This window comes from Clarias gariepinus, chromosome 12 (genome assembly GCF_024256425.1).
Source record: "Clarias gariepinus isolate MV-2021 ecotype Netherlands chromosome 12, CGAR_prim_01v2, whole genome shotgun sequence".
NCBI lineage: Eukaryota > Metazoa > Chordata > Actinopteri > Siluriformes > Clariidae > Clarias > Clarias gariepinus.
In genome coordinates this window covers 6991858-7014785 of record NC_071111.1, presented here as the reverse complement: position 1 = coordinate 7014785, position 22928 = coordinate 6991858, and the positions used below count along the sequence as shown (strand labels likewise).

At 39.9% G+C, this 22928-nt stretch overlaps 1 protein-coding gene across 4 annotated transcripts in view; it reads right to left on the bottom strand.

Moving 5' to 3' along the window:
- Nucleotides 1–21231, bottom strand: part of atp2b1a (ATPase plasma membrane Ca2+ transporting 1a) — a 42481-nt gene extending 21250 nt beyond the window's left edge. For 2 of the 4 annotated variants that reach the window (XM_053508322.1, XM_053508325.1), the window contains exons 1-4: nucleotides 21113–21231; nucleotides 17308–17510; nucleotides 8702–9129; nucleotides 84–281 (exon numbers count right to left, since the gene is read on the bottom strand). In XM_053508322.1, the coding sequence (XP_053364297.1) occupies nucleotides 84–281; nucleotides 8702–8894 (391 nt within the window). In that variant the 5' untranslated portion in view covers nucleotides 8895–9129; nucleotides 17308–17510; nucleotides 21113–21231. Of the gene's footprint in view, nucleotides 1–83; nucleotides 282–8701; nucleotides 9130–10031; nucleotides 10106–17307; nucleotides 17511–17634; nucleotides 17654–21112 lie in introns of those variants that run through there. The other 2 variants (XM_053508323.1, XM_053508324.1) reach the window with 2 other exon arrangements.
- Between the last annotated feature and the right edge of the window lie 1697 nt (nucleotides 21232–22928).

Here is a 22928-nt window from a genome sequence, read left to right as displayed (position 1 = left end):
TTTCTACATTATATTAGAAATAAAACCTAAAACATTACAAAATGTTACACTGAAACTTATAAAAAAAAAAAAAAGGTACTTACTATTATCACTTGATTCTGGAGGTCTATAAAAAGAAAGGCCTAATGAAATTATGGCTGCAACTTCTAGAATAATCAACGTTACGTCTTGTAATGCTTCCCATACTAATTGAAGAAAGGTTTTTGGCTTTTTCGGAGGTATAAAGTTCTGTCCAAATGCTAATTTTCTGCTTTCGATGTCGGCAGGGTTCCCGCTTAAACCTGAAAAAAAAGAAAGACAAGAAATAAAAATCATTACATTTTCAGTGATATCAGATGGATAGGTATGGAATTAAAGTACAATAACTAAAAAAAAAAAAACAGCAAAGACCAAGGCTAAGTTTGATTAACATCTGGCGTCATTGGAGAGCCACTGCCTTCATACATCGCTAGAGACTTTTTATTTAGTCAAATTTCCTTTTGGTTCAAGTGTTTCTGTTAAAAAAAATATATATATATCATGGCTCAGATGCTTTAATTTACATATTGCACTCAGCTAACGAGTTTGCGCATCACTTCCACTGTTTGTTGACTGCGGGTCAGACTTGCCTACGGCCTACAATTTGCGTCAGTATATATATATATATATATATATATATATATATATATATATATATATATATATATATATATATATATATATATATATATATATATATATATATATATATACACACATATATATACATACTAGAGTACTTTTGTTTAAAATGTATAGGACACATTTTGTATGGTTACAAAAATCGGTTGATAAAATGTGGCCGCAGTCAGCAAACGTCAGCGAGGAGAAATTCGACATCTTTAGTACGTACAACTCATCTGCAGAACAGACAGCCAGGCACGTGGTGTCGACTCGCATCACTGCCTAGAGGGGAGACTAGATTTGTTTTTTTTGTTTTTTTATTGGACTGTTATGCATAACTAAATTAACTTATGCAATAAACAGACACTTTAATGTAACAATTGGAAATGAAGCCTGAGGACGGCATGCTGCAGACTTGTGTATATGACACCACACGATTGGGATCATTAGGCTAGAACCACACGCTTCACACACACACAGCCAAACCAAACATTCTCAGCTATTACACTGAAAAAAGAGGAGCCACAAGGATGCAACCAGAAAAAAGCATTTTTTTTGTTTGTTTGTTTTTTTAAACAACACATCTGTCTCACTGTGAGGTTTAGGACAAAACGTCAGCCAGTTGTGGTCCTCTTGAAGTAGTAGATTCTTAGTACATTCTTTCTCTATTTTTTTTTTCCTCCTGTGTTTAAATCTTAATAAATGTGGCCTATGAACTCACCTATTTGCACTGTGCTTTAAGAGGAGAAATATTTGTATTACTATTATCCACTGTTATATAAAAAAAAAGCATAACAAAAACAATATTAAGCTGGTTTTTAACACCTTATTCGACACCTTTTGTGTTTAGCTTTTTGTTCATATCGTGGTCTTAGTACTCAGAATCGAATTAGAGCTAATAAACTGACTGTAAGCGGTATTCAGACAGGATGAAACGTACATAAGGTACTGGGATAATTTACTATTTTACAGTTGGCTTTGATTTTCATCTGGATGTCTGTAATTCTCTATCCTTCTGGTTCTCACCAAACCCCACACTCTTATCCACTTATCACTGGAGTCCAGATACATACACTGGTGATGTTTTTCTATACAGATTTTATTTTTTATTTTTTGCTGCCACTTAGTACTTAGTCACGACCCTCACAAGATATTAAACACTTCCTTTTCACTAAACTAAAAACCCTTTGGGGACGTTTGGTTCTTCTTTGACCACCAAGTTGTGAATGAAGCATGGTCATGTGATTCAGTCACCTTTGTTTGCTCCACCTGTGTTCTACCTTGGGCTGGATGATTCGTCAATATAACAGACTTTTCTGAGATAGATTTGTGAAATGTCCTTTTTTTTTTACTTTATTATTCTAATTGATGTTAAAATAAAAAATTTAAACCCTCACTATTTGGATGAGACGTGTACTAGGAAGTGTTGACCAGGTGGAGATTTTGCACTATTCACACTTTCCAGCAGCTCTAACACAGATGAGTCATTGGTGCTGATCAATCACAATGTCTGTGTGTGTGTGTGTGTGTGTGTGTGTGTGCACTTTAGCGTGCATGTTAGACAGATTGGCGGTGGAGTCAGCACAGTCCATTGTCATAAGGAGGAGGATGATGATACTTCTCATTACTCAGTAAACACAAACTCATTCCATGCTCTCACACACACTTTTACTACATATTTAGACACTGTCTTTTATATGAGCACATGACAAGTGACAGAATGGTTTCACTTGTCATGTGCTCATTCTCTCTCTCACACAGGTTTTGTTCTGTGTGAGAGAGAGATTGTGTGAGTAACAGAACGATGTTGCTCAGGCAAAAATTGACTGACATGACATGATGTGATGTGAAAACTCCGTTCTTAAATGTCCCTGTATGTTATTAAATGTTAATGAAAGATCATCATTGTAATGTTACGGTGTTTACAAAAAAATCTTATATTTAAAAGAAGTATTTGCGTATTTTACTGTGGTGTGATGCACATGGGAGATTCCCCCTGGGATCAATCAATCAATATAATAATCAATCTATCAACACACAAACATTTACTAGTCGGATTAATTAGCTTGCACCGACGACATATGACCTTTTCACAACCAGGAAAGTGCAGATGTGTAAAAAGACTGACAAGCCAGAAAAGGCAGGGAGAGAAGGATTATTTTTTCCCCCTAAATCAATAAATTTCCAGAAGCTAAACCGGGGGTGCCAGTGCAGCTTTAACTTCAGAGGTAATGAAGTTATCCCTTTTACGCTGCACTAATCACAATAACATCAATCTGCACTTGCCACAAGAAGTTGAAAGATGTGATAGATGTTTCCGTTAATGTTTTTGCATCAGCGACGGGAGAGATTAAAGCCCAGCAAACGACAAGACTGAAAACCTACAAACCTACCCCAGGCATGTCGACGCGTTTGTGTTTCCGTGCCATTTAGTCAGATTTGCATACAGGACTCTCGCAGTGTACCCTAGAGGATATTTTCATTCCCGCTAGGGTGAAAGAGGCAGTAATTATGGTTTAAAAAGCAAGGTGACAGACAACCCGGACTGCTAGTAATTCAAATCACTGATAGGTCCTGCAAATAGATTCGATTCAGGCGGAGATCCAGCCCCGTGCTACAAAGCATGCAGAAGAAGCCCAAGAAGAGCTCGACTTTTGCCTTATTCAGTACAAAACTATCAGCTTCAAGAGATCTTTTTCTGTACACAAGAACCAAGCATAAAAATTAAACACTAACCTTCTGTTACATGTTTATGTTTTTGATAGAAGTAACATTCATGCAAGTCGTGCATTATTGTACGATAAGCTGCAAACGTCTCAGTCCTCAAGACTTCCCTGACTGTTTCATACCACCGACACTTGAGACTCCTTACATACAATATTATGTCGACGATCCGCCAGATCTGGACAAATGCATTAATATACACCCAACTCATTTGATTCACATGCAGCACTAGTGCCAGAGATGTAGGAATGTGGTATAAGGAAAGAATAACACACCCCTGAGCATGCATTACATCATATAACAGTACGCCGGAGATTACAATGTGTTAACATAGTTGCAAGCAACGATGAGCGGGCCCATGCACTCTGGGTGATTGCCACCCGGGAGCACCAGAAAGACAGTGGGCACACACATTTAAACGGTACATACCAATAACATTATGACGTGCCACGCCCGGGGCCCAGTCTCTTAGGAATCCTAATAGCAGTAGATTCCAATCTGTCCGCCAATTTCCATGAGTTTTAAAGCTTAAGACGCCCAAAAGCCCCGGATGGTGGATGAGAAAATATAAACCCTTATAGGAACAAAAGAGACCTAACACATATTTGACGACATAGGGCTGATGTCATAGTGCTTGGGGCCAAATTTATTAGTGACCGACACCTCTGCATTTGAACTAATAACGGTTGGTTAATATAATGTTGTGGAACATTTGAGAGACAAGTCTGTATTCTTACATACATTTTCGGCTCTATAGCCTGTTATTGTCTCTTTTTTCATGCTGTCTCGGTGTTGTGCGTTCGTTTGCATGTGTGTATATACAAAGTATACACATATTGTGGCCTGATTGCAGAAAACCCCGCTGGATCACTCTACTGGTGTCCACCTACTTTCCCAGAAGTCCAGGGACAGATTTTGGGTCAAAACTCTCCCTCACTCTCTCTCCCTACCCCCCCCCCCCCCCATCATTCTCACAATCTGTCTTTCTACTCCTTCACCTCTTTCTTCTTTCCATCAATCACCTTAAGAGAAACTACTAAACAGTGTGGATCTTTGGATATTAAATTTATTAAACTGGTCAACATTACCACCACAGATTGGACACCACTGTTTGGATTAAAATGATATAACCCGAGGCTTGAAGCCCATAACCTGAGGGTGTAGTAGTTTGTGTAATGCTTATGGGTGTGGCATGTCTGTTGATTTGCACATGTTCAGCCTACAGCATGTAATGTGCGATTCATCTTGTAGACATAGAATCCCAATCTGCACAACACACAGTGTTAAAATACACAGGACCTGCACCGTTACCGGGAATATTCTGCTTTTGTGAAGTGACGGATAGCTCTGGATAACACCAACGAACATGTGTTACAGGTAAATCCCCAGCACCTGAGAAACACCACAGAAGGTGGACATTCTATCCGATGTTGGAGCATTATCTGCAGTTACAATGACACCTCAGATGGTGCTACAGAACTCATCATTGTGCCCAGATCGGACACCACTTTTAATTCACTGAAAAGTGGTTTCTATCATTAATATGTCTGTGTTATAATATAATAATATTCGGAGAACCAAATTAAATTAATTTGTGAACGTGAATCGAATTGAATCGTGGTTGGTCATATACCTGTACAGGCTGTTCAAAAACGTTTCAATCATGTGGTCTGCTCTTATAACTTAGAAATGAACAGAAAAACAAAAAGATAAGGCTTTTATTTTTGCAGGTAAAGCATCACCTTTAATAATTAGTGGTTGAAAGTCCTAACACTGACCGTGATTTTTAAACAGTCCCACAATTTACGGAGAAAAGCCTGGTATAAAACTTAGAACCAACATACTTGTGCAGAAATCCCTTTTTAATTGTCTAGCAAGAAGCTCTGCTTTATTTCCTATGATCTGTTTAATCCCAGCAGTGCATTCAAATCGGGCTCTCCTTCAGCGTGACATAGCAGAGCAGGACAGATGTCTCATCCCTGCAGAACGCTTCTCCTTCTACAGAACTCGGTTCTGACTCAACGTCTAAGTTTAGACCATCTATTCATAAGGACACATCACACCCCGGGAGCCCAGGCACAAGCGGGAGCTGTACAGTATGAGCGCTTTGCTCGCATTTGCAAGTTAAAATACTCCTATGCAAATTAGACGATCTTTACAAGCATCAGTGCAAATTGTACCAGTCATCCTGACGTCGGGTCAGGTCAGTGCTCAGGGAAGGCTTCTTTTGGGAAGTTTTGAGAAAGATAAAAACCTAATAAATGATTGAGTGTTTTAAAATAAGCTCAATTACCCAGACAGAGCACTGCTAGGGCAGGGGATGGAACGACAGAATCGGTTACATAATCACCGGAATCCAAGCAGGTACTGGCAATGTCTTAAGTATAAATCGACTCTTATCTTAAACAGATGCTTCGGGGGGAAAAAAGTAAGACAGAAAAAACATTTTGAACAGTAAGTTTCAACTTTAAGATTTAACTAGTTTCAAATTATTTAAAATAATTTAAGGAAAAGATAAATATTCCAATTCTATTACAAATCTAGAAATCTTTTATATTCTAAAAAAAAAAAAAAAAAATTTTTTTTAACTAATTCTAAAGTCTTGACCAGAAGATGATAAAAGGAAAATGTACTTCTTGTCAATATTTTATTTTATACTATCTGCTAAGGCCAGATAAATTTAAAAGTACAGTGCAAAAATACTAACAGCATCATCATTAGAAGGAGAGGAGGGGGTTTGAGATTAGTGCAAGGTGTATAAGCCATGTATCAGATTAAGAATGATTCTTTGTATTGATTTAAACTTTTAAATAGCTTGATTGCTTTATTGATTTTTTTAAATAAATTTTATTGATGTTTTAATTAAAATAATAAATATGTATAAATCAAAACGTACAATCTCACTTGAAACATTTTTTAAATTTAACTAATAATCATGAAAATCGCCTGGGACTATCTATTGAAATGTGTGGGAAATGAGAATGAAAGTGGTGCGGGGAAAAAAAAAAGAGAGAAAAATAAAAAGAGGAAATCAGCATGAGATGGTTGAGAAACAGGTTACCATGACAACACTGCTGTAAAACAGTTTTACATTTAGGGTTTTGTTGAAAGGGGATGTAATTGGTTATCACATGCTGATTTAATATATATATTTTTTTTAACTAAAGGATATTTTAATTAATATTATTATTATAATAATGATGCTGCTGTTTTTTTGTTTGGGGGGGTTGGCTCTTGTGCAGCCGTAGTGCTAAAGTGACAGAACAAGCCCAAGTTCACATGACTTTCTAGTGTACAGGTTTCCAGGCTTAATAACTGGGACTTTAAATCACAAGTGTTGCATGTTGTCATGGACTGTCGCGTAATTAAGGTTACCTTTAGTTAACAAGAGAAGTGCACTGAGAATATATTCTCATAAGTATGCTCTTGGGCGAGGGAAAGGGAGCAGCATGGGACGCTGGGATCTGGCTCACTGCAATCTTCACATCCTACTACATATATGCATGTATATATTTTTAAAACCTAATACAACGTTTACAAAAAAGGAAAAGGGCAAACAAATCAAAACACGTGGTTCTTTATGTTCTGTATAAACAGAATAAACATTGTGGCGTTTAATGTTTATGACGGCAAAATAAAACCATGCTAGCAATCGGGTGATGACAAAATAAATTAATTTGACCACTTCCGGCGCTGTCTTATTGTAAAGATGGCTTAGGAAGGATTAGTTGTTTTTTGTTAAGTCTCTAATTATTAATTGTGTTTGACATTTAAATCATTCCTTCATCGATTTATTACTCCTCGAGTCCACTCCCACACACAGTCCACTGCTCTACAGGAAATACGGTGACCTTCAGTGTGTCTACAAAATAACCAACAGGAGGCGCATCCAAACACAAACAAGCATTTTGGATGGATCGGTAGTGTGTTTTCCAAACAGGTTTTCTCAGTGACTTACTGTAATGCACTTTCGCTAAACCCACAGCTTATGTCATTGCTTTTTGTCATGCTCTACATATCCTCCAGGTTACTCGTAAGAAAGTAAGAAGCCGAGCTCTGAATCATCAAATGTCTGGGCACTGCCGTTTACTGTGATTTATTTCAAGCAGACACATTTTTTTTAAAGGTTTAAAAGTATTAAAAACTACTGAAAGTATTTCATAATTGTGTACTTGATTGTTTAAATGTTATGTCTCGTACAAAGAGATAACATTTCTGTTCTGCCAATTGTCAGTCCAATAAGTCGAAGTACTGCAATAAACCACACACAAAAACCTCAAAAGCTAAGGAATATTTTAACACAATTTAGGAATTGTATACCATTTAATTTTTGCAAATTCACCCAAAGTGAAGGTAATAAAGAGATTGATTGCACTTGCACTGTTCCAGCAATCTAAAGTAGCTCTGAAGCTATAGCGCATGTATTCTGCTTAAAATTGCAATGAACCCAGCTACACGAAGGCACGTCGGATATTCCCTATAGCCAGGTTTTCAACGTTGGAGGGATGCAATAAAATACAAATCTGTGATGGAAGTATTTTTTTCTAGGATTCAGCAAAAAACATATACGTTTAAAAGGTACCTCACAGAAAAAAAAAAATATTCTGAAAATGTTAAACAGTAGGCTGTGTAAAGAACATTATTAATTGTTCTTTATTAACACCTGCATAGGATGCATTTCTATTCATCCTGTTACTATAAAAAAAAAAAGTGCTGGATTGGTTTGAGGGGTTTCCTGTCTTCTATTATATTTATCGAAAATCCAAAAATCACTGACAAGGCCGTGCAGGAGTGTGATGTCAATGAAGCCTGCACATCAAGCAGCTGTGGAAGTGATGGATGATTATTATTATTTTTTTTAATCTAGGATCAAACCGAAAATCCCTCCTCCCCCCGCCACAGTTCAGTGGAGGTCATGCCTATGATTAAGCACAATGTCTATGAGAAGAGAATAAACTGCCGCGGGTGGATGCTTATGTGCTTATTACTGTTTCACTCTCTCAGCATCTCAGCAGGTACACCGAGGGGGCGGAGACAAGCAGTGTGTGTGTGGGGGGTTATGTTACTTAGGACATCACACACTCTTAAACCATGCTGTCACAGCTGTAACTTACTGCTGCTGCATGACTGAGCGTATGTAATAGTTTATTCTATCTTGATCTTAGTGATTAAAATCCAAAACTATTGGCACTCTCATTACTGAATGCTGTACTTCCCGGTTTGTTCCACTCCACAAATAAAAGCTTCACTTACCCTTTTGCAGACTCAATATAACCCTCGTTGCTTTACAATTTTTTCACTTATATCTAACATTAGGTAAGAAGAGCTTATGTACCATCTATAGGTGAAGTTTTCAGTCTGCTGCAGAGTCCGTTAACGTCCCCGTAAGTATCCTGGATTTTGTGTAATCCCTCGGCCCCCCGCAATTCCATGAGCGAGCGCAGCTCTTTAAGCGAGCACCCGAATTCTGCATCGTGATTGGGCTCCGCTACGGAGTTTTTCACACCGCTGTACGAGTTGTTAGCCATGTCGCTGTGGAGGGGGTAGAAAAAAAGGAGTCCCGAAAGGAGAGCTAAATCCTCAGGAGACCGATGCCAGTAGTTCCCATAAACAGCTGACGTCCTTTAGGAAAGGAGGAGGAGGAGGAGGACTGACTGTACGTGGCAGGACTGGGACAATTCAAAAGCCATTTCCCCCCAGCTTGTTGCATAAGCTCATTCGTTCATGCTGACAGGAGCCTCGCAGAACACACTCCATACAAATCTGCAGAGGGAGAGAGGGAGAGAGCAGAGGTTAGAACAATGCATTGCAACTGGACAGTGTGTAGAACCACACAAGGTTGTTATGAAGTGAAACACTGAACACCTAAAGTTCAGAAAGATTCCATTACACCTAAAAATAAATACAATGTAGGAACACCAGGTCACTGGCTAAGGTTCAACATGACACACTACCTACTCTTGCACAGGAGGAAAAAACCCTATACACTATCAAGTTGTTTTTTTAGTTTAACTTTTGTGCAACCAATTCAACATTAACAAACAACAAAAACAACCTCCGTGTGCTATTTCTACTGAGCTTACATTCCAATAAAGAAACCTTTTAGGTATCTAAAGTGTCCCTGAACTTTAAACAATGCAGTTATCAGAGTTATACTGGAACTAGGTAGCAGCACTCTGCTTGCACGTAGTGCCTTATCACACCCCACCCCAGTAGCAATCAGGTTCATATAACAGTACAGTCATGTGTTTTATTTCTTACTTGTCCATGGATCCTGTAAGCATGATTAATTATTTAAGTCTATAAGAATAACAGCTGGAATGAATCCTGCATCCTGCTCATTATTATGTAGTAATCCTGACTGAACCATCATTTTCATTTGCCTCGGAAAGAGTGGAAAAGAAGCAGAAACAATGGTTAATGTGATTAACTTGATGACCCTCACTCTGCTTCTTGCCCAGAAAGAGAAGCCTGTGCGAGAGAGTTCAGTAAACCAGAATGTTAACGTCTTTCACGATCAAAATGAAAAACGACTACTGATGCAGCAATGCAGGATATTTTACATATTTGACACAAGTATTGCTAGTATTCCCCCCACTCATGATAACAAGCGTCATACATGTGCCATGAATCTGAGTATTATCTTATCTGTGCATTTTGTTTACCAGAGAGGTCTTGCGCAAGCCATGTAGCTAAAATCCAAATGAGAAGGCAGCTTGAAGCGCCCACATGTTGGATGAGTACAGAGACCTCATTGATAACTTTCGCTTATTATTAGTCATCTGGCTACATCTTCTTTACCTAAAAAAAAAGAATGATAAAATAAATACTTCAAACGCTTTCATTCATCCTTCTCATGGCATCTCAGGACCCGAACATAAAGCGCTGTCGCCTGATGAAGGTGTCCTGCCTTTTTTCACAGATAAGCTGAAAGCACTTCTCAGGTCCATTGCTAAAGAAACACACTTCCTTGTGTGGCAAAAGTGGCATGCATCAGACAAACAACCTACTTTGCTTCCTGTCTATGCGACTGTCTCATCATAATTAAATGAGCCAGGCTGCAGTAAGCAATAACATAGTAAACCTACTTTAAAAACAAACAAACAAACAAACCAATAAAATTTAAAAAAGGCTGCATCTTTGATTAAATGGTGTAAATCAAAGCAAACTTTGTGCTGGATGTGCCAACAGGGAAACTTGGACAAGAGATTGAGCTCAGCCAAAGTGAATGCGGTGCCAACATTTGCTCCACGCTAACAGTTTCAAGTTGCAAGGCAGGTCAGATGTCACAACAGCAGAAAATCATTGTGACTGGACAGCTAAAGAACAGCTGGGATGGTACGTGGCTGAGCAACAGCATGCTAGGGTTTACCCTTTCCTCGCTGGACTAGGAAGCTTTAACAAGTACACGAAAGGACTCATAAAATATAACCTGTAATCCCGCATGTTGTGCCACATTTCGATTCGGATTCGTCAGAGCTGGTGCAAGAAAATGTTCGGAAAAACCCCCCACGCATCCTGGCTTAGCAAATGAACCCACAGTGCGTGTGTGCCAGCTCTGTGTATGCAAGTCAAGGACAGCGATTCCAGGGATCCCTCTGCACTGGAGTCACAGGCAGTGATATATTTTTAGCAGCACCTAGTCGACCCCTTCGTCGCCCCCCTCCCCGTCACTGACCCCAACTGAGGCTGCAGCTAAAGCAAGTCATGGCACGATCTATCTGCAAAGCAGAGGTGTCTGTTCTAATTGTGCTGTATGCTTTAGAAACCCCTTGGAGTGAGTGTCATTTGCTTAACAAGAGTGTGTGTGTGTGTGTGTGCGTGCATGCACCCGTGTATGTACCCGTGTACGTACATGAACATGCTCCACTGCTTCCAGAGGGAGCAGGGAAATCTCAATGTAGGCACAGTTTTAGAGATTTTAACTGGTAGGACAAGTGAAGGAAAACATAAAGCACTGGTTTAGATATACAGCTAAACCAACCTGTTTGTTACACACACAAACACACACACACACACACACACTCACACACAATGTGTCACAAATGTATTCACTATGAAGCTGTTAATTTTGCATTAAAAAAAAAAACAGGAACAGGAACTAACAGTACTTAGTCGTTAAAATGTACCGTTGGAAGGAAATCAATCAGTATGCTGTAGTAAACCTGGAAAGATAGGACACGCCCACAGGACCCCTCAACACACTGAACTACAAGCAAATGCAGGGACGGGCAGCAGACCAGCTTAACTGACCGGTTAGATAAAACACCACTTGTTTCTCAAGTTTAAAACTTCGAGTGCAAGGAGATTAACCCTTGGGATGAACATAACTGCCAAGCATCGCATAAACCTTTCCAGATAAAAACATAGAGCTTTGCAAACCATGGTCTTTGTGGACCATCGGTGCCAACATGCAAACATTCAAGTCCAGAACATCAAATTAGGCACCTCTAATGCACTAGAATCCATCCTGATCAGATTTATTGCATTATTACAGCTAATGTGTTTGATTAATCAATTACTTCCTTTTCTGATCACCAGCTTTAGTTTTCCTCCATCAACCAAACCTTTACATGATTCCCACTTGCACTCATGTAGCCTGCATGTGTTTTACAAGTAAGACCAGAGCGCTCTCACACTTACTCGTGCAACTCTCACAGTGTGCAGCTCTTTCCCTCTGAAACCCTAACTCAACACGTAGATTTCTCCTGAACACACCTGCAACAGGTATTCAGCAAAAGGGGAGTGAAAAATGTGAATTAACTTGGGGGGACCATCTACACCTTGTTCTTGTCAACAGAAGCAAGAACGTTTCTGCATGAACACTGCTGTGACAAAATGGGATCTGACACAGTGCTGTGCACAAAAACGAGGCATTTAGTGAAGAAGAAACATACAATTAGTTCCAGCTTCTACACTAATCTCGTAATGTATATTTGTCCCGAATTTTTCTTTATGCGTTTGCTTAACGGTGAGACATGGACAAATGGATTTAACGTCAAATTAATTTCAAAGCGAGATAACATAAGGGTGCTTCCTCACTGTGGTGATGGGCGAGTCACTGCTTTTCCACCTTTTATCTGTGTTCCTTTGACAATAGAGAAGCGTTAAGGACACTCAAAGTGAACACTTCAGGCCTGGCTGTTTTTGTCATTCGAAACAAACGTTACAAGCAATTATAAATAAATCCACACACTGGAGTGCTGAGGGGGAAAAAACATGACTCCAAAAAAGAAAACAGAAATATACTGTGTATAACGAATCAGCAGACCAACGAAGCAGGAATCAGAAAGGTAATGATGATGGATGGAGAAGATTTCATACCGAGAGGAAGAGAAAGAACTGTTGGTCTTAATCATCAAACAACCTTGGAGCATTTTCATGTCTGACATTTCAATTAGAAATTAAGAGAAAAAAAGAAGTTGTTAAAGATAGACACTTTGAACTGCGCCTTTCTTTCTTTCCTGATAATAATTACTGAAAATGTGCTTCATCGCCATTTTATTCTACACACGCACACACGCACACACGCACACACGCACACACGCACACACAGTCTGCTTCTTTCATGGGATTACTCCTATGATCGCATTTAGGAAAATACAGTGCAGAGCCTGGCTGACTGAGGTGCATGGAGGTTGCTGCTTCTTCACAACGCAGCATTACCTTATATGTTATACAGCAAAGACAAGAGTTTGGTGATGCATGAGCAACGTTAGGAGGATTGTAATCAAATGATGTTGGGACAATAAATGTGCACCTGAAAGCTGAACGTTTCTGCATGGTCGGACATCTAGATTAAACTGGAATGAGAACACAGTAATCAGGATTAAATGGCTTTTGGTTGAAAAAGCGTTTTGTTTGTTTTGTTTGTGGATGATTAGCTAAAATGTGCCAGCTAGCTTAATTTATTAAAAGTTATGCACAGTGACCATGACATAACGTTTACAAGAAATACAACTAAAAAGAATTGTTAAAGCACGTCTTTGTGGTTTACAACGGTTACGTTACTGTACAGTAGAGCTTCCAATACTGACGTTACTGTAGATATAACAACTGAGCTAGCTTGATCACTAACCTCCCTGTTCACGACACAGCAATTAGCAATAAAAGGGGTGGAGACAGACTGAAAGCTTAGCCCCCCGAGACAGACCTTCATGCATTTTGTTTTTTTAACACTTATTTAATGTGCTAGCTGATATGTTATTCATGTAGTTCGCCTGCCAGATTATCTTAAGCTCCCCCAAACCAAATCTTTTTACATTTTATCAGTCAATTACAGGATTAGCTATTGGGTATGTGTATGCAAGCAAACCCCCTAACCTCCCGGAATTGTTTTGCTGTAATTAATAAGGATGTGCAATAAAACACTTGATTCTTGAGGTTATGATTTTTAGTTTGTTAACATGCTCACAAGTTTTTAATATGCTCACCATCTTTCCTGATGTAATGCTTTAATATATACATTGATGTCAAAAGAGATGTTTGTGCAAAGATAGCATGAACGCCCTTGAAATAAAAAAATAATAACAATAATAATTTTACTTTAAAAATGTGATTATTTTCATTTGTGTCAAACTAACACCAAACTAACAACTAGAAAAAGGTTGGGTAAAATGTCAGGGGTTATGTCATTAGCTACTACATCAGTGTAACAGTAACACACTCCTGTAACACCTGCTGCATTACTAGTTCTTTCTATTCCACTTCAAACATCACTCCAGAGTTAAACGGATTCATTCCGACATTCATTCACAAAAACACAGCAGGTATACACTTCACAAGCCCCCCTGAGCATTACCGTCTCCTGAACCTACATCACCTTAGCAGAACGCCTGTCATGATACATGTGTGTTTAAGTGTGTTTATCCAACATACTGACATAATCAAAATCGTGACCTGAGAGTTCATGGCTAACACGATGACTCTGAAAAGCTTACTAATGCCTCTCGAGTAAGCTATGACCGACCAGTCGGCGCTCGTTAGTTCCACGAGAATGAATAACATACAGACATCTAAGAAAAGCAAAACAAATTATGCATATTATAAGGAAAGGGCATGCAGAATCTCTTAGATTTCGATTTGACCTCTGACCCTAAGTTGCAATGTTTACTTAACCCAAAATAGTAAACAAAGAAAAAAATAGAAGAGCAAATTCTATAGGCTGAAATTGGCAATTCATGTGAGGTCTTCCTCATGTAAAAAAAAAGTAAGATGGACCAGACTTATAAAATAAATGTTAACATTCCGTGCATTTAATATATCATAACAGTAATACTATGTTAAAGCATGTCGAGTATAAACGCAGCACACTTTCCTTAACGCTACTAAAATAACAGTGGCTGGAATACGAGTAAGCTGCACCTTTATCCATCAGGTATACATCATCCCTTACAAATCATCCTTTATGCAGTAATGTGATGCGAGCTAAGATGGAGTTGTGTATTAGTTTACGAATCCTTCTGCAGTGGAAAAGTTACCTTGTGTATTTCACTACACCACAGAGCTGATGAAAGAACATACACACCATGATGCACGTTAATAAGCATCTGATTTAATCCTAAAGCAAAATATTCTAGTATCTTTTTTTGCCCGAAGCATTTTGACTTTCTTTTGTGTCCCTGATTAAACTGACATCTACAAGAAAGTGGAAAAGCGGTGTTGTCACACTGCTCCTGAACTTTGACCAGATGCGTTTCTGTTTTGAACCTATGCCCTCAGTCGCGGTGACGCAGTCTCCATCGGTGCGCAGCTCCTCACGTACAGTGATACTTGAATTTCACAAAGTCCGCAGACCTGGCCTGTTAATCAACATAGCACGGAGCACTTCTCTGCTGGTGACGCTGTTTCCATGAACCACCAACAAGGAAAAATAAAAACTCTTTATAAAATATTTAGCGACATTCCAAAATTTCACTCTTTTTTCAAATTGCCATTTCCAAGGACAACCAACACGGAATCCATTACTGCATTACACAGTTATCTAATCAGACTTGCACGGAGGCGGTCTTTCATTTATAAGGCGAAGTGACAGAAAGGGAAAAGTCTAAAGACTGTAGGTTCTTGTGAAGTTTATTTCATAACGCTGGTGCAAACCTGCGGTTATTAAAACGGCAACGTTTCATCATGTGGCTGAAAGTCAAGGGATTCAGCTTCATCATTAGGGAATAAATGGGGGGAAAAAGGAAAAAAAAAAAACCCTGAGAGGAAAAGATCTACTTACTGAACTACAACCCATATCAATGTAGATTGCTCATGAGGAGTCTGCACAGCATTTTATTTCTGCATGAACTCAATCGGCGCAAAAAAAAAAGTTCGATCAGGTGTGCTAGATGATGAGTCTTCTCGCACATACATCACAGTATAAAACTAAGGAATATTACCGAAGCTGACAACTGAATTGATAATGAATAACATAAGAGTCAGACAGTGGACATGTTTGCGTTATCTCTTATACATTAACACACTTAGACCATGTGTATACACTGTAACAGTCAACTCTAGTATCAGGAGCAGCATGCAAAACCAAAACGAGGTTTTGTGCTATATTCCACACACCGAAGACCTTAAACCTTGTGCAAGCCCACCGCATGAGCTTGATCAAGAACAACATGATGCACGAGGTCTAGAACTTCTTTCTAATGTCATTTTCACCAGCTTTCATCTGGCATTGAAGCAGTTTTTAATCTCTTGCTTGTTCACAAGCTAAAATGCCCAAGAAAAAGCAAGGAAGGAAAGAATGAGAGAGAGAGAGAGAGAGAGAGAGAGAGAGAGAGAAACAGCACAGCAAATGACAGCCAGCTAAGCTAACACCTTATATTGCTGCAGAACCCTAAAAACAGTCATCATGCAAGTTATGAAGACTAGACATGTAAAAGCTCTTCTGATGATCATAATTAAGGTGATCGGCCTTCCTGCCTTACTGCTATTAAGAAGCTTCATCTCAAGAGTTGCTCGCCGGTCCAAATTTACACATCTACTTACACACACACACACACACACACACTGTTCTCAACACTCCTGCTTTGCTGTTTATTCATGCATTTTCATACTTTTAAATGAAAACAAGAAAGAAATGACCCGTTATCTATCTATCTATCTATCTATCTATCTATCTATCTATCTATCTCGCACGCGCCGTTACACAGTAGATTCAAGGCGGGGAGGGAGGTGTGTGTGTGGGGTGGGGGGGGTATGGGGTGCCTCACCTATCCTATGTATGTATCTAGCCCAGGTCTAGATATGTCGCTGTCGATATGCAAGAAATGTGTGTGTGTGTGTGAAAGAGAGAGAGAGAGATGTGATCATATATGTATCATTAAAAAAATTAAAACGCAACAATGCAATGAGCTCGAGCTCTCTCTCTGACCTGTCATCATGCTGCGCGAGCCTGGTGTGCCACGCGCGTGCACTCGAATCGCGTGCAGTTGCCTTCTTTTTTTGTCTTAATTATTTTTTTTAAACATTTAAATCCCAACGACTTAACGGTTACTTCCCAACGGTTCCTCTCATACTAATAGCCGCACTTAACTAACCTAGCTAAAAAAAACTAATTCAATGAGAAGAAAAATAATCCTTCCTCTTAAATTATTTACCCGGAGGATAGTTTTTTGTAGTTGCTGTTTTCTGCTTTTAAACACAATTAGCCTATTCACTTCACTTTATTTGCCTGGTCGTTACTATGAGCTAGTTCCCAGTGCTAGCCAATTTGGCTAGCTAACGTTAAAGAAAGGGCTGAAACAGTTCCTGAGGTGGATATATATATACAGTATGTACACAGAAAGAGATAGAGGAAAATAAAGAATAAACCTTAACCAACTGCTCATAAATGAAAGCTGCATAGAGAAATATTTTCCAACGCAGCAGTACAAAAATGTAAACGATGGACAATGATTAAAAATAAATTATAATAGCTAGATATTTATATAATAAGACACTCACCAAAGCGGCGTTCGCCCAAGTCTCCGTGAGCCGCAATCAGGCAGCCTGTCCACCACCAACCTCCTCCTTCAATCTGCAGCGAGGCCCCGCCCACCGCTGAACGTCGCGGTGGAACACGTGACCCACGTCAAGGAGGACGGCTCCCTATTGGCTCAGCCGAGATATCTGTCGCTGCTGGAAACCGTGACGTCACCCCTTATTCTCTGGAACACATAGAATTATAAGGATATATATATTTTTATTTTAATATTTACGCAGTTAAACCTTATTCGTAAAATGCTGTTTTATTATTTACTAAAAAAAAAAAATGGAAAAAAATGTATATACAAATGAAGCTCGTGCACTAGTCAGCGCCGGCTCTCTAAGCCCCGCCCACAGTCTGGGACAAGTCTTCCCCAGCGGCTAATTAAAGCCGACGTCACTCTTTCCATGACGTAGAGATTTTCTATCTTGATTCGATGGCGCTGTGCAGGCAGAACCACACACACACACACACACACACAAGTAACACTTATTTTAATACGTTATGCTGAAACATACTGTGCAAATTTCTACTTAGCTATAAATACACTGCACCTTGTACATGCACAGGGAATCATTTATACCTACATTGCACATGCATTATCTGGTCAAAAGTATTTGGACATTCAACTATCAGCGGTCAGGTTGGTTTAAGGTCCCACCCCAGATTTAGTCACACTGTTCTCTGTTCTCTTATGATAAGCTCCATTCTTGTGTGGAGACTTTTCACTCCATTTGGGAAACATGGCCATGAGGAACAGTGATGTCACACAATGATCTTGGCCAAGGAGGCCTAGTGTTCCAGTTCATCCTAAAGGTATTCAGGATGCCTGAATACCCAAATGGCAGCTCAGGTTGCCATTGTTGGAGCCTTGAGCAAGGCCCTTATCCTTGTCTTCTGTAGGAACTCTGTATCATGGCTGACTCTGTGCTCTGCCCCCAGCTATGCTGCAATATGTGAAGAAAGGATTCCACTGTGCAGTAATGTATGTGTGACAAATAAGAACTTAACATCAGTGGGGTAGAGATCAGGGTTCTGTGCACAACACTCCAGTTCTTTCAGTCCAGCCATAACACGCCCTGTTTTCACGAAGCTTGATCTTACTTTCTGCTGCTCCCCTATCGAGGAGTCATCACAGCAGACCGATCCATACAACAACCTGGCACGGGTTTTTTGCCACATGCCCTTTCTAACACAACCCTCCCATTTTATCCGGCCACGGGACTGGCACTGCAGCAACTGAGGTTTGTGCATTTGGTGGGAATTGAACCCAGGCCTTCCATATAGTAGGTGACTCAACTACCAATGTGCCACTGATGCCCATGGAAATTGTAAATACTACAGTATACCAAATTATTCTATGCAACTGTTTGCTTTAAACTTTGTTCAACAGATTTAAAAAAACAACATATAAAAGTATGACATTCAGGGCGCACATACTTTTGACTAAATTTTTTATTTCTAAGCTTCTTGAGCTAGTGTCACTATCATGAATTTTAACAGTTTTAATATTTAAGGGGCTTGTGCCCTGAACTGTTTTATTCTACATACTCCATTGTGTTTTTATGTTTGTCATTCTTAAATAAAACATTTCAGTTTCAGTTATCACTTAGACATTTTAACAGCTATAAAAAGTAGGTCCCTCACCAATCTCTTTTTTTATTTTCTTCCTTAAGCTTATCAGGTTACAAAGAAAGCAGAAAGTTTAAAGCCCTCTATACAGGTTAAATAACTGTCTCTTCACGTGTGATTATAGAAACAACAAGAATTAAACAGAGCTTTGATATTATGAGAGCGATCATAAAGTGTTAACTTCAGCATAGCATGGTGGCACAGTGGGGGCTTAGTGGTTAGCACCGTCAACTGGCACCTCCAGGGTCAGGGTTCGGTGCATGCCTTGGGGTCTGTGTGCATGGAGTTTGCATGTTTCTACCGGGTTTATATATATTAATATAGACGCATTGGAAACTCTTGCTATTAGATATACCTGCATTGACACAAAAGTCTTTAAATATCATTAGTAGCATCACTGCGGTGCTGAGAGTTTTCCACCACCAAATGATATCTTGTGGCCTCTTTTCTTCCCACAAATGGATTGACTGACATGTTGGCCTACATACACAGCGGCCCACAGTCAGTAATTAGACATGAGGCCAATAAATTTAAAGATTATCTGAACAAACCTAACACGGTTATAAACAGCAAGTCTGTATGTAAGTATGTAAGTAAATCCAAAATATTTAAGAGTTTAGGCTTTAACCCTATAGTCTGGAAAGTAATAGAAAGTTATTATAACTGGAGCTTATGAGTTAGGACTGAGAGTGTAGGCGCTGTGGTATGCACTTGAAAGTGAAAACGCAAATGGGGGTTTTCCCGTCTCTTCTGGGCTCTTAAGTTGATGACTACAAAGGCGGGCACATGTTGGTCAGGGCTAACTCATCTTTTTTTGGTCTGACACACACACACACTCACACACACACACACACACACACACACAAACACACACACACTAAGCGTGAAGTGGTCTACTGTCTCAAGTATCACCAGCAAACAGTCAGAGAGCGGCACATAAGTAGGTCATTGCATTTAAAAACCCACATTTTTCCATTTTTCATCTGCACCTGGCAAATAGGAAAACAACAACAACAACAACAACAACAAGGTGGTGTGAGTATTTTCCTATCACAGAAAGTTTTTTATTCCTACTGCACCACTGAACTTTATTGCTTTTATTTATGTTTATATCATTAAACAACACCATGTCAAACTTTTAAAAAATGTGAAAAATTCCTACAGTTAGGATTAAACACTTCACCTCTTTCTTTGTGTGTGTTAAACAGACGAGAACACAACACAGGACGCAAACCTTAAAAATAAAGCTTTACTGCTGACTATTACAAACCGCTGACAGTGGAGACTCCTTACCTAAACGTTACATAAGAAAACAAAGATATTCTTCAAAAAACTATTTCATTACAATTTTTCATATCTATGTGGCCGTTACTTAAGGGGCAGGGTTGCCAGCTTGACGTCTGACTGTTATTCTACAGGGCAATTTGCGAACGCCGATTAGCCTAACCTTCCTGAACTGTGAGAGGAAAGCCACCGAGCAAGGGGAGAACATGCAAACTCCATGCACACAGACCCCGAAGTGGGAATCAAACCCAGACCCTGAAGGTGCTAAAGGCCACAGTGCCAACCGCTCTGCCATCATGCCACTGTATGTTAAATTCTGTATAAACCTGTGATCTGCAGCTGCTCCACTCTCACAGCTGCCGTTAATGAGAATTAATCAACACCTTCTAGCCAAACAGATTTCGGATTTTTAACAGAGAAGCTGCAATCAAGTGCCAGTGAGTCTGAATATACAGTAAGCATCATGTAAATGTAGCACATAGGATACAGTACACAGGCCTGGCTGGAACGCGGTGCACATGTCGGTAGCTTTTAAACCTCCTCCTTAGCACCACATTCATCTAAAAGTCCAAAGTAGGCCTTCCTGAGCCACAAAAGCCCGTCCGCCAAGTTGCCAAAAAATCTCTAAAGCATCAGGGAGCTATTTTTACTTGTGCCACTTTCTCCTTTTGATGCTTTTATTGGGAGCTTTTAGAGCTCAAGCAGATGTTCATGCAAAGCAGCGAGCCAGGAGAGCGACTGCACAGAAGTGCACCACACTCACACACACACACACACACACACACACACACACACACACACACACACACACACACACAGAGTAACATCACAAAGTAAAAAAAAGTTTGAATTAACAAACCAGCATACCTTCGTTAGGACGATCCACAGGCAAATCTCCAGCCAGCTGTATTTAAGCGAATGCTTCAGGTGTAGAGGGCTGGGTTTTAGCCGCACGCGTCTCGTCCGATCTGTTTTAGGATCGTTACTATGAGTCTTACACATAGCATTGCCTTCCAGAGCTGTGATCGCACATTATAACTATGTACGCCATAGCACTGTTAAATTCTTCATTCTGATTGGCCAGGAAAGGCTTCAGGACAAAGGTAGTTTGTACAGTAGGTTGTGTTTTCTCCGTCCAAAGGCGAGGAAACATCTGTTTATAGCTGCTATAATGTAAGTAACTTGTCGTTCCACATGGACATCGGATGCAGCTATAAATGGATAAAGTATGGAAAAACACGGGTGTGTGTGTGATAATAAATAATAAATGCTCCAGTGGAGTATAAAGGGGGAACTTATTCCTATACATAAAGGTCATAGGAAACCGAATGAGGTAATGTAATGCATAAAAAAGAGGCTTTAAGGGCTTTAAGATAAGAAGAGATAAGAATGTTGCCTAATCAGAGAGCATGTTGAGTCTGTAAGATTATTTCATGCTCTGTAAGTGCTGAACAGAAGAAAAAATTAAACAAAAAAAGCACACACGCACACACTCACTTATTGTCTATACTGCCTTATCCTGTATGCTGTGTCCCAGGGGCCTGGAGCCCATCCCAGGAGACTTAGTACACCCACATTGGATGGGGTGCCAATCCATCACAGGGCACACACTACAGACAAGTTGCGTATGCCAACCTGCATGTCTTTGGGAGGAAACCGGAGAACCCAGAGGAAACCCACCAAGCACGGGGAGAACATGCAAACTCCATGCACACAGACCTTAAGGTGGGAATCGAACCCAGACCCTGGAGGTGCAAGGTGACAATGCTAACCACTGTGCCACCCTACAGACAAACACACACCCATACCAGAATTTTTCTGTACTGTACAGTGTTTGCTTGCGTTTAGTCAGGAAACACTGAATCACTTAAAAGAAAAAAAAAACAAAAAAAACCCAACAACAACAACACCACCCTACTCATTTTACTGATTTCTAAGAGAAACCCATTACACATTCTGGAGTTCCTGCATGACACGGCTGGTCCTCTGACATTTCCCCACGTGTTAGAGTTTACCACAACCTCAAGTCTCTCTGGGGTTTGACACGAACGTTTCATGACAGCCAGAATCACGGGCACTTCAGGAGACCATGCCTGATTGTACCCGAGCTCGGCGGGTTTTTCTTTCCGCATCATCAACGGAAAATACCCTGAGTCACTTTCATAATCTGTGCAAAAAAAAGAAAAAAGAAAAAGAAAAAAAAAAACCCACACAAATTTTAAAAAGACGTTTAATATGACGTGTCAGTGGACATCACTCGTCACAGTCTATGCACTTGCTATTTAAAAAGAGCGCCTCACTCATCAGGCTGCTTATTTTATTCTTTTTTTCCCCTCACTCATCTGGGACGGCTTTGCCAGTTCACATAAATGTAATCACCATCATCCAATATTCCAGCTGGCGCTTTGCCCGTGTAAGGGGCTCCTCCTTAATCTGGGTGTTGAGTGGCGTTATAGAGCTAACACATGGACATGAGCACACACGGACACTTCGTCAGTGACAAACTGAGAGGATTACGCGCATCAAGCGAGCGACAAAGTGCTTTATGGTTCACGCCTTTGGTCCTAATCTCATTTCAAGCAGAGTAACTAAAAACCAAAGTCCACCGACCTTCTCGATCATGTTTATGGAGAAGCGGTTCAAATAAAAGCCGTATCTCGGGGAAGTGAGACGAGCACCGGCA